This window comes from Pipistrellus kuhlii, unplaced genomic scaffold, assembly GCF_014108245.1.
Source record: "Pipistrellus kuhlii isolate mPipKuh1 unplaced genomic scaffold, mPipKuh1.p scaffold_m20_p_10, whole genome shotgun sequence".
In the NCBI taxonomy this organism is placed as follows: Eukaryota; Metazoa; Chordata; class Mammalia; order Chiroptera; family Vespertilionidae; genus Pipistrellus; species Pipistrellus kuhlii.
The window spans coordinates 3,361,166-3,374,154 of record NW_023425405.1 but is presented as its reverse complement, the minus strand read 5'-3'; the positions used below and the strand labels follow the sequence as shown (position 1 = coordinate 3,374,154).

Sequence of the window (12,989 nt, the reverse complement as noted above, 5' to 3'; positions counted from 1 at the left end):
GAGAATCACCTGGTGGAGTTGTTAAAATACAGATTCCTGAATCCCAACTAAGAAGTGCTAAAAATTTTTGGGAACATATAGTAAGGAATCTGTATTTTAACAACTCCACTAGGTGATTCTCATCATTAGAGAAGCTTGGGAAACACTGTTCTAAGGAAAGGAACCATAGGGTTCACCTGATTCTCAATATGATTCCAAAGGGTCACTCACTGCCTTATAGATGGTTAGTAAAGATAAAAATAGATAGTAAGCATTTTTCACTTCAACAAGAATTATTTGACATCATTTCCTATAACTCCTAAACATTGTCTATGCCTTTTTGAGTGTTACTAGAAAAACACTTTTTAAAACTCTATCATATTAAGTAGTTTACGATCAAATGATCACTACTGCATGTCTGTGTTAATTTAATTTGAGTGGCAATCTGTTTTGGTAAGGTTTAAAATTTTTTTTTCTTTATAATTATCATTTTGAATGATAATTAAAAACAACTCCTCCTTCCTCCCACAACCCCCCTCCCCAAAAAACAAAAAACTGGGCCTATATCACTTAATGTTAAATAGGTCATCTTCTGAATTCAACATCAATTTTTCTTTAAATGTATTATCATTTACTTAAAGAATTAAGAAACCCACAAATCCAAAGTCATTATTCACTGTAAAAGTTTTAAGCTATTATTTACATTACATTTTCTATTTCTTTCTATCCTCATTCCTCTCAGCCCACAAATACTAATTTTTTTTTTCTTTTTAAAAGAGAAGTATCCCTAAAATGAAAGAGCAGGAAAAATTTAATAGTAGTTATATACCCACTTTTCCTATTTTGCTTCACTATCAATTTTTTTCAAGAATAATTTATACTTACTGTTTTCCTTTCTTATCCTTTAGTCAACGTTTATTGAGCACAATACAGTGAGACTCAATCCTGATAGCACATTCACATCATTTAAAAAGCTTTTTTTTTTTTAAGGTGTATTTTTATTGATTTACAGAAAGGAAGGGAGAGAAAAAGAGAGATAGAAACATCAATGCTGAGAATCACTGAGCAGCTGCCTCCTACACTCCCCACACTGGGGATTAAGCCCGCAACCTGGGCATGTGTCTTGACCAGAATCAAACAGTGACCTCCATGTTCATAGGTCAATGCTCAACCATTGAGCACACTGGCTGGGCTATGAAGTTTATTTAAAAAAACAAAATAGTACAGAGATTCCAGGCCTCTCCCATGAATGAAGAATGTGCATCCATATCCTATATAATAAGACCTATATAATAAAAGCCTAATATGCCAATTGTCCCCTCGATCAGGAATTCAACCAGGACTCCCGAGTGCTCGCTATGATGTACGCTGACCATTAGGGGGCAGCATGAACCATGGTGGGCATCAGCAATACGGCACTGGCAGAGGGCAGCAGTGGAGGCCTTGCTGGCCCGATGGGCCCCCATAAGAGCAGGACCGTGGCGGGATGGTGGAGGTGAGCAGGGGGTCAAGGGGAGCGTGAACAGGGTCCAATTACCCCACAGATAACAACCAGCGGCTGACAGGCCCTGATCGCCTGACCAAGGATGCTATTAAATATCCTAAATGCACAGTACAGCCCCAAAGAAAGAGTTACCTTGGTCCCAAATGCCAACAGTGTTGAGGTTGAGAAACTCTGTGCTGTTTAACACCAAAACTCATCTCTACATCTCTTACTTGCAAAGTACTTGAGACATAGCTTATACTCCCTGCTTTTCTCCATTTCCTTAATTTTTCTTCCAATGTTGTGCTCTTTCACACAACCTTATACCTCAATTGATGTCTACCATACTCCTAGCAGAAGCAATTTTTCTGTCTTCTGAATTCCCATGAACTTACTCCATGTCTAATTAATCTCTGAATCTATAGTTTTACATCATGCCTACCAAACAGATGATCAAATCACCAACCTTCAGTGAATCTAAAACTTAATCTATGGTGTCATTAGTACTATTCAGAAATACTACAATTCTCTTCTTCTGTGATCCCTCTGAAATTAGACTTTTAGATGTAACTTGCTTTAGTTAATTGAAATCTGAGCAGTATAGTGAATCTAAGTGTGTGTGGGATGGGGGTGGGGTGAGTTTTTAAAACCAGTGTGCTAATCACTGCATTTCCTTCCCACTTCTCTGGGGACTGAACAAGAAAAGGCTAAGTTTAGACTGAAGCTCTCCAACAGCCTGAAACCACATTACTTCTGCTCCTGACCTACACTACACATACTACACAGAATGAGGGAAGAGATGTTGTACAAAGCTCCCACCAACTCCCACATGCTAAGATTTTAGGTTGGTTATTGCATTATATCCTTGCTTACCTTGATTCATAATCAATGTAAGATGCATAATTTTATGTACCACTAAAAAAAGGAAAAATGCTACCAATTAAATATCACAAGCCACCGAGTGTACAATGCAGCCTTACTGAGATCTTAAAAAAATGGAAAATTATGAGCACCAAAATCAATGAAGTATGGTATATTTAGTAAATTAATGAATGTGGAGGTAATTTTCAAAAATTATTTTTTTGCCTTAGCTGGTTTGGCTCAGTGGACAGTGTTGGCCTGTGAACTAAGGAGTCCCTGGTTCGATTCCGGTCAGGGGCACATGCCCAGGTTGTGGGCTCGATCCTGATAGGTGGGTGTGCAGGAGACAGCCGATCAATGATTCTCTTTCATCACTGATATTTCTGTTTCTTTCTCTCTCTCTCTCCCTCTCTGGAATCAAAAATATATTTTATTTTTAATATATTTTTATTGATTTTTTACAGAGAGGAAGGGAGAGAGATAGAGAGCTAGAAACGTCGATGAGAGAGAAACATTGACAGCTGACTCTTGCACACACCCTTCTGGGGATGTGCCCCCAACCAAGGTACATGCCCTTGACCGGAATTGAACCTGGGACTTTCAGTCCGCAGCCCAACGCTCTACCACTGAGCCAAACTGGCTTCGGCCCAAAAATATATTTTAAAAAATTATTTTCATTTGTTTTCAACAGAAACATTCTGAACAAAAAAGTGTAAGAAGTTCTGAGCCATTAGATTCACAATAAAACATGTAAATATCTGTAGTAAGTGGAAAAACTTAAAAATTGTACTTCTAATCTTTAAAATACAACTTGTAAAAATTCTCCTTTTCTGACAACTATAGATGGGTTCTATACATGAATGTTTTCCAATAAATTACTGCTTCAGGCAATTAGAACTGTAGGTCAGATAAGAAAATGGTAAGTTTTCCCATCATGCTTTCAAACTTAAAAGTTACTATGTACTCTCTGCTCTAGTGCTCTTATATCCTGTGTTCTCATACTAAAATGCAATGTTATATATACATATATATATATAATTACTCTTATTTATGTAGAAATGGCTTCCAAATGCACTAAAAACATACTACAAATTTGTTTTAATATGCAAAGTCTGCAAAAATCCACTAATGTTACAGCAGCTATCAAGTTTCTGCTTGCTGTAGGTATTTTTACATTTTATTGGTGCAATGATAGAATTCATTCACCAACAGAATTAGGAATGACTATTTTCTAATTAATACCTTACTAACTGAATTTAGTTTTTTATTAATAAGAACACTACTCATACATTAATTATGATGGAATATAAAGGCAGCTTATATTGTTTTTACATACAAATAAAATTTGTGAGGCCAAATTATGGTTGCATAGTTAGGGAAAAGCATATAAACTGCTTATAAAAGTGATTTGAACCATAACAAATTATCACTACCTGTAAATCAAAGTCCATCAGGAATTTCATTAACTATCTGAGTCTTTAAAATCTATAGCATTATTTAGAATTAAAAAATTCAGGTACACCAAATGTATCCTCAAAAAAATTTGCCTTTATATGCTACTTATTCTTTTCATGAAATTTTTTCTTTTAATTTTCTGAACTCATGATTCCTTTAATCATTCACTCATTAAATCACTCTACTCATCACATGCAATGTTAATGACAGATGCTAAAGATGACATTATTTCTGCACTTAGGAATCCCAACAGAGAAGTCAAGTAAACAAATAACTATTGTTGAAAACTAATGATGTGTGATAGCTTTCAGAAGAGAGGTTTCACTTGCCATGTGATCTAAGCTAAATCTTGAGGGGACAGACCAGGGAGCAGTTCCAACAGTCAAAGTGGTTAAGTCATGAGCAGAGAAAAAGAACTATAATTTCCTGTGTACTTAGTACATGCCAGGCACCATTTATTTTTGCAGCAACTAAATGGGGAAGGTGCTTCTGTTATATTCCCACACTTCAGAGAAAACTAGGCTGAGAGATCCACAAAGGACCCAGCAACTGTTAAGTTTGGGAATAGAAAAGTGACAAATTAAAACATTGCTTAGATATAGGAAATGAGAGGGATTAGTTTAGAAATTTTGCAATAAATGACTAACAGAAGGGAAAAACTATATATAAGACATTCTTGTAATCCTACTTTTCCTCATTTGGCTTTATTTCTTCCTCAACAGAACAGGTACAATCAACTAGCATTCTGTACAATAAAATGTTGTTACTAAACAATAATAGTTAATAGCATAAATAACAACAGTTAAATTTAATAGTCTGGTCAATTGAGAGATAGTAAACCAACACTATTTAATGTTTAGTATTTATAATTTTTGTTAAAAAGTATTGTTTGTCCTTTTTCACAATAACCTGTCAACAAATTAAAAACAAAAAGGTAAACGCAGAAGAGTCCCTATCATCAAATGATAAAGGGAGCTTAATGCCACAAGAGCATCAACTTTTGACTCAGACAAATTCAGAATTAAATAACACCTTCGCCACTTCCTTCTTAAATATTCTTGGGTGAATTACCTAGCCTTTGAAACCTTATTTTACTTATCTGTGAAATGATAATAATAAAATACCTCAAACTTACAACAAATTAATGAATGTATTGTTTAACCAAGCCAGGCATATACCAAGTATCCTATCTAATAGAGGGAATATGCTAACTGACCATCACTCCATCACAGCGATGGCTACACACAAAGCTGAAGCCAAGTTCCCTTAAGGAGCAATCAGCAGGGACCTGAGGCTACACCCTCCCTTGCCCCCTGGAGCTTGACAGGGGACCTCACGCCACACCCCACCACCCAGCAGGGCTTGACAAGACCTCAGGCTCGGGGACCTCAGTTCGTGACTCCACCTGGCAGGGCTTGACGGGGGACTTCAAGGTGTGTTTCCCATCCTGGTGCTGGGCTAAGGGACTTCAGGCTGCTCCCCCTGTCCCAGTGCCAGGATGAGGGACCTCAGGCTGGGCACTCCCCCCACCAGGTGGGGCCTGATAGGGGACTTCAGGCCGCAACCCCCCCACCCAGGCACCAGGCCGGGGGCCCTCAGGCTATGCTCCCCAGCCTGGCAGGGCTTGACAGGGGACCTCAGGCCATGCCCCTACCCAGCGGGCTTGACAGGGGTCTCAGGCCACATCCCCCACCTGGCAGGGGACCTCAAGACATGCTCCCCCCCCATCTGAAGGACCTCAGGCCACGCCCCCCCATCCTGGCACCTGGCCAGGAGATCTGAGTCTATGCCCCCTGCCCAGCAGGGTTGACAAGGATGGGACTGGCTGGATCTGGATCTAGCCCAATGGGAGGAGGAGGGGTGGTGGCCCTGTCTGGGTCTCACACAATTTTGAGGCGCATGTGGGTGGGCGGGGTGACTCTGGGTCCCTCTTTTAATGTGTACGAATTTCATGCAGTGGGCCACTAGTCCTATATAATAAGAGGGTAATATGCAACTAGACCAAACAGCAGAATGACCAGATGCTAAGTGCACACTGACCACCAGGGGGCAAACGCTCAACACAGGAGCTGCCCCTGCCCTTAGACCCCAATTTCCCGATCAGGACCTGACAGCCAACCTCTCAGCCCCTTCCCTCCGGCCGGCAGGATCGGATGGTGAACGGGGAACTGGGGATGGGTGGTGGCGGGGGCAGGGCTGGCTGCCAGCAGGCCGGGAAGATAGTCCTGATCGCAGGCCAGGCCTGGGGACCATATCCATGCACGCGTTTTTGTGCGCTCGGCCTCCAGTGGTACTACATAAGTCTTAACAATTCCCCTTCCTTAGATCTGTAATCAATAATGGAATTCCAAGAGTTTAAAAGTATTAAAAGCATATTTTTGAAAATTACAAAAAATGTGGCAAAAAAGTAACATGATTTAAATATTAGTTTAAAAATTGTCACCTTTAAGTTCTATTTTTGATTCCATACTAAAATGACTAGGCTGCAAGAATTTCATTTAATCCGTTATGTGAATTTAATTCACAAGACTGGTCAGTGTTTTCCTTAAATTACTAAATACAGCAATGAAATCCACATGTAAAATATGTACAAAATAGTGTTACAAAACCAGAAACAAAAACATGAGGAACAAGCTGGAATTACAACTGAAATATGGAAAGACTTCCTAAATAATCAACAGAAAACTCACAGGCGAGAACCCTGATACTTAAGGACCGAAGGTAGAGACCACATAGAGACTGACCATCTTTCTTGAATAATTGATGTTTACTGCATGTAACATTATTATATTTAAAATAGTTTTTATTGAGATATTAATGTTTATTACATGTAACATATTTTAGTTTTTCTTGAAATATTAAGGTTTATTGCATGTAACATTATATTTAAAATCGCTCTTGAAAAAACCTGAAAAACATACATATAAAAAACAAAAACAAAAATCCCAGAAACACCAAAACCCTTCAAATTAGAATTTTCATTCATTTTTTTTAAATGATTGTTCTTACTTCTTTAAAATCTATTTTTATTAATAGTATTACAGATTACCTCCCATTTCCCCTCCTTCCCCCCTACCCAGCCCTCCAGTCATTCATTTACTCCTAAAACAGTGTGTTGAACAAGCTTAAAGAAAAAGACACACCCCACCTCCTTTATGGATGTGCCCTGAGAGTGCCTGATAATAAGGAATCTTGTCATATAACTTTGAAAAAGCTTGGCTATTTTAGGCTTTTCCAACACATGTCAGGTCTGTATTAACTCCCACACTGAGTACTCTCCTCAGCTAGATTTCCTGCCACTTTAATTACTAATCACCACTGACGAAACGTGGACTAAAAACATGATAATCTCTTTAACAAACTTTTACTTAATTTTAAATGGGTGTGCGAAGGAGCACACATTGTCAGTTACCAGCTTACAGTCACCACTATTAACATGGGAAAACTGCACAGCAACCCTGTGTATGAAGGGACCTACCTCTCTGCCTACCAGCTCTGGGTTGTGGAGAATCTTGCTGCTGTCCCCAGGTTATCACTTTCACCAAAAAGCCCAGAGGAAAGAGATTTCCAAAACTGAAGATGAGGCTGATGTGCACATTGACATGAGAAAGGAGATGGGACATTACACTTTGATACAAGAACACAGGATATAAGAATAGTTGGAGCCGAAACCGCTTTGGCTCAGTGAATACAGCCTCGGCCTTGGACCGAAGGGCCACGGGTTCGATTCCCGTCAAGGGCATGTACCTTGGTTGTGGGCACATCCCCTGCGGGGGGTGTGCAGGAGGCAGCTGATGGATGTTTCTCTCTCATCGATGTTTCTGGCTCTCTCTCTCCCTTCCTCTCTGTAAAAAATCAATAAAATATATATTTTTAAGAATAGTTGGAGATGAAAATTTCAACGTAAAGTACCCTTAGGCTTACGTTAGGACTTCCTAAAACACCACGATGAGTTTGTGCTTCCTAATTCCTACAGGGCTGCACAGCTTTGGAACGCAGAAAAAATAAACACTGTCCAACTAGGAGTGGACACTGAAAGCGGAAACCATCGTGAACATGTCAGTTCCTCCTGAGCCTGGGACACACACCAAGGTCCTTTCAGGAAACCACTCAGGACCAGCAGCTCCCAGACGGCGCCGGGGGGACGGGCAGCCAGAGGAAACCGGAGGAAGCGGCGAGGGAGAACTAGTCCGATAACCGGTTTCCTCGCTTCAAACGCATGAGAACCGCAGCCGAGCCTCTGGCTCCCAAGCTGTCACCGCATTCGGACACAGTGAAAGGAGTTGCACAGCCGCCCCTCTTCGGGGAGAAATTCCGGGCAGGACGGAGGGGCGCCAGCAAACCGCCCCCCCGGGGTGGGGGCCCCCGCTGCGACCTGGGCAGGAAGCACCCCTGGGTGGGCCCCCATTTCTGGTGAGCAATGCCCGCTGAGCGCGGGAGGCACAAAGCCTCCGGCTAAAGACGAAAAAAGACCAAAAAAAAAAAAAAAAAAAGACGGGGGGAGGGAAGAGAGAGAGGAGAGAGGTGCAGAGAGGAGAGAGGAGGCTGCCGCGGGAAGGGGGAGAGCGTCGGGCACCCGTAGGGAGAGGAAGCATTCGGCTCCTGGAAGGCGGGGTTAGGACGGCCCAGTGGAGATGGGCTTCCTACACGGTCCCCCCGAACCCTCCCGGCCACAGCGGGCCGGGCCCGGGGCCGGCGCCCACCCCCGCGGCGGTGCCCCGCGCCCCTCCGCCCAGGCGCGGCCCCGCGGGGGCCAGGCCCGCGCCGCCGCCGCGCGCTCCCGCCCGGCCTCGGAGCACACGCCCTATAAGGAGCGGGGGAGCGGGCCGGCGGGACCTGCCCCGAGGCCGGGGTGACTGACAGGGGCAGGCACCGGGCGGAGGGGAGGGAGGCCGGCAGGGCGGCGAGGGCACGGCGATGCCTCCCCCGGCGGCCCGGCTCCGGGCTGACAGGCCGGGCTCGGCGGGCTCCGGGTGAGACGGGCTCCGCCGCCCGCACAGCTCTTACCTTCTCCTCATCAGACAGCTGCTCCTCCAGATCCGCCATTTTCCTGCTGGCTGCTAACCGAGGCGGCGGAGGCGGCGGCGGCGGCGGCCACCTGACTTCCCCTCTCTGTGCGGTCCTCCGCGCCGCGCGCCCCCGCCAAGGGAGGGGCCCGCCGCCCAAGCCGCTGCGCACGCGCCCGGAAGCCCCGCCTCCCCGAGGCCGAATGCCTCTATGCGCATGCGCGGAGCCCTCGCGGGGGGCGGGGGCGGGGCGGGGGCGGGGCGGGGCCGGGGCCGGGGAGGAGTTGCCAGAGCGCCTGCGGCGGGCTGTGGGCATCCTGAGGATGGGATGCTTTCCCACCCTGGAGCATACGGACACAGTCCGCGACAGGTACATTCTGAGCCCTTGCTTATGTTCTCATTAAGCTCTGACCTCTGCCAGTCTGAAAAAGTGGACGAATAGAAGCTTATTAAGCATTGTTTTATTTATTTATTTATTTATTTATTTATTTATTTTAAAATATATTTTATTGATTTTTTACAGAGAGGAAGGGAGAGAGATAGAGAGCTAGAAATGTCGATAAGAGAGAAACATCGACCAGCTGCCTCTTGCACACCCCCTACCGGGGATGTGCCCGCAACCAATGTACATGCCCTTGACCTGAATCGAATCTGGGACCTTTCAGTCCACAGGCTAACGCTATATCCACTGAGCCAAACCGGCTTCGGCAACATTGTTGTTTTTTTAAAACACTAGAAAAATAATCAGCTTTCATTACAATGCACACACGACCCAGTCCATAGAAGATTGCTCTAGAAAGATTCATTTACTCATTGAAGAAATAATTATCTTTAGTTTCTTTTTTCCCCCATCACCGTTCATCCTGCATATCATTAAAGAAATATTTATTGGACCTTTTTTGTGTGCCAGATAATGTGTTAGTCTCTGGGGATATACAACGTTAAGCAAAAACCAGAGAAACATGTTTCCAAACATATATTTAACAGTTGGGGAAGGCACTGTACTATTGCAGGGGAACACAAAGTTATGTTAGGCATGGATCTTATTCTTCTAAATAGGGTTGCCAGGTTAAATACAGAGAGCCCTGTAAAATTTGAATTTCACACAAACAATGAATATATATTTTAAGCCTAATTATATCCCATGAAGCATTTGAAATATATTTACACTAAAAAAATCATCCATTGTTTTCCAATTGTATTGGGCATCTGCCATTTTTATTTGCTAAATCTGGCAACCCTATTTCTGAAGCTTAAAGTTTAGCAAGAGAGCTATGATGCAGTCAAACTGTCTATACTTGTATGACTTGGCTAGGATTCTTGCTGACTGAGTAGGTCTAGAATGGGCCTGGAGAATCTGCATTTATAGCAAACTACCAGGTGATTGGTCTGAACACCACATATTGCGTAGCAAGTTGTAAACTAAAAATAATGCAATGTTATATGTCAATGAAGATGGATAGATATGTATTTTAAAATACTTTGTTTAGTAGAGAATTGACTTTTCTACTAAACTTTTGAGCAGTGATATGCCATCATCAGAAATATGTCTACAGTCCTAGCCTATTTGCCTCAGTGGATAGAGCATTGGCACATGGACTGAAGAGCCCTGGGTTCCATCCTGGTCAGAGCATGTACCTTGGTTGCTGGCTCTGGTTGGGGCTTGGGCAGGAGGTGACCAATTGATTTGTCTCTTTCACATCGTAGTTTATCTCTCTGCATCTCTTTCCATTTTTTCCACTCTCTCTAAAAATCAATGGAAAAGTATCCTTGGGTGAGGATTAACAAAAAATTAAAAAAAGAAGTAAATAAAAGGAAATATGTCTAAAAATGAATCTGACAGCTTCATGTAAATAACACATGTGAGGGTTTAAATAACTTCACATGCACCATTATTAAGTAATGTGGTAGATGTTCATAGAGTGTGAAAAGAGCTCATAGTCCATTAGAGCAGAGAGCAGGAAGGGAAAACTTGCTGGTACATGCAGGAAAAAGCACTGGTCCTGGTTTTTTGTTGTTGTTGTTGTTGTTGTTTTTTCCACATTAAAAGCATCTATTTTGTTTTCAAGAGAGAACAAACACCAAACTTCCATTGTGACTAGGCCCTCATGAAGTCTCATCACCCAGGACTGGGTGTTGGAAGGAAGCTGTTTCTGGTAGAAGCCTCAAAGGTAGATAGTTTTGAATCTGACATCCTTAAAACCAAGAAATAGTATGTTTTCCTTTCCAAATAAAAGAAAGAACTTGACCTGAGCCTTCAATCCCTTAAGCAGCTATTGTGAAGAGTCCATGCTGACTCTGCACAGTTCAGTTCTCACACACAGTTCACTTCAAGGAAGGGGAGGGCCTTTTCAAAGCAGGGTGCTCTGCATTAGCTGAAGTATTCAAGAATGAAAAGTAGAACCCTACAACTTACCTTAAAAGAAGGAGCAAGCTCCAGGCAGAAGTCCTTAAGAGAACAATGGCTAAGCTTCACTGTGGTTTACCCTTTGGTCCTTCATTTTCTGTGCACTTAGTATATTTTCTTTCCTAGATACTAGACGTTTACTTTAATCGTAAATGCAACCCTTGTGCGGATAAAAAAAATGGATTATCTTTTAACAGACATCTTCCTTCCACCCCCGCCTCCATGTTTCTTTTAATAGAAAAAAAAAAAAAAAAAATGCCAGACGTCTCTTCAGTAAGCCTCCTTAGCCAAAGTTGCCCCACCTATGGTCTTTAAAACAAACTGCAACTTGATGTTCTGAGATCCTTTCTTGAACTACAACATATTCTCTTAAATAACTCCTGCAGATGTTGTTGACAGTCTACAAAAGGTGAGGATGATGATAGGCTGAAGGCAGGTGGGAGGGCTCTTCAGCAAACCGAAGACTTCTTGCTCCCAAGATGGCTCCTGTTAGGCTCTGCTCCTGTTAAGGCTTCACTCCACCCTTTTACAGTTTACAAGTCATTGTTTCATTGTTCTCATTGCAACCTCATGAAGGACTTATCTGCGTTATTATACACATTTTACAGGAGACAAAACGAAGACTAAATATCTGTCCAAGGCTGGTTAGAGCCAAAGTGACTGAATTGGAATTGGAACCCCAGCATCTAACTCTATATCCTGTTCTTTCCACTTTGAGATCTTTGTTTCTCCCTAAATTCTAGGCCCTCTCCACCAACTAAAACCATCATTTCTATTCACCATAACATGCTGCATCAACAGTATTTCCTTTCTTCTTTTTTTCTTCTGCTTTTTGGTTTCTGTTTCCTCACCAGCACATACCAATAATCTGTATACAGTGGGTTCTCAGTAAATGTTGCTTGACTAACTGGCTGCACCCTTCCTCTAGAAACCTCACCCAAATCTAGTAATGTTTTGCAATAATTTGAGTCAGAATTTGCTTATAGTGGTAACCTTCTTGATACTTTACATGTGGTTTCCCATAGTGATACAACCAGCAATTATGTGCAATTCTGGTAATCCTTTCAAAATGCCCCCTAATACCATTCTCTTGATATTGTTAGATAGGACCAACGTCTCAAGGTCTAGGCAATTCTAAATGTTATGACTAAATATTATTCTTCCTAAATGTAAAAATGTTGCACGGTATTTTGCAGGTGCAGCTGGAAACAGGATGAGCCTGACAGGATAAATTTAGCCAACTGCAAAGAAGAAATCAACAAAATAATATATATAAGCAATGGTTAACGGGGAGCTTTGGATATGAATCTCCTGTCTCCTTTCCTTTCAGGAATTTAAATAAAATTACCTTGCAACAACCACATCTAGTTCGTGAATAGAGCACCCCAAGTGGTGAACACCTTGAGTTTGGTAACAATATAGTTACACAGAATAATAGAATTCATGTAACCTAGGAATTCTGGGAAGATTATAAGGTGCCACACAAAACAGGCATAAATATGTAATGATCATTATATGAATGGAAGTAGAAATGTGGGACTGATACTCTTTTAAAAAAAATCTTTTATTGTTGAGAGTATTACAGCTATCCCCCTTTTTTTCTCATTACCCTCTCCACCCAGTTCCTGCCCCTTCCCAGGCCTTCAACACCCTATTGTCTGTGTCCATAGGTAATGCATATCTACACTAATAAAAGAGAAAGATGCAAATTGACTGTACCTTTGTGACATCCACCAGCCAATCAGGAGTGAATATGCAAATTAACCAACAAAGATGGAAGGTTAATTTGCATATACAG

At 42.2% G+C, this 12,989-nt stretch overlaps 1 protein-coding gene and 1 long non-coding RNA gene across 2 annotated transcripts in view; one reads left to right on the top strand and one right to left on the bottom strand.

Moving 5' to 3' along the window:
* CAPZA2 (capping actin protein of muscle Z-line subunit alpha 2) overlaps positions 1–8,954 on the bottom strand; it is a 44,924-nt gene extending 35,970 nt beyond the window's left edge. Inside the window, exon 1 of the mRNA XM_036425055.2 lies at positions 8,786–8,954. Coding sequence (XP_036280948.1) covers positions 8,786–8,824 — 39 coding nt within the window. The 5' untranslated portion in view covers positions 8,825–8,954. The remainder of the gene's footprint in view (positions 1–8,785) is intronic.
* A 119-nt stretch (positions 8,955–9,073) lies between these two features.
* On the top strand, positions 9,074–12,544 carry LOC123651730. The gene is made up of 3 exons (XR_006740603.1): positions 9,074–9,154; positions 10,854–10,955; positions 12,388–12,544. It is a non-coding gene; the product is annotated as an uncharacterized LOC123651730 (long non-coding RNA).
* The last annotated feature ends 445 nt before the right edge of the window (positions 12,545–12,989 follow it).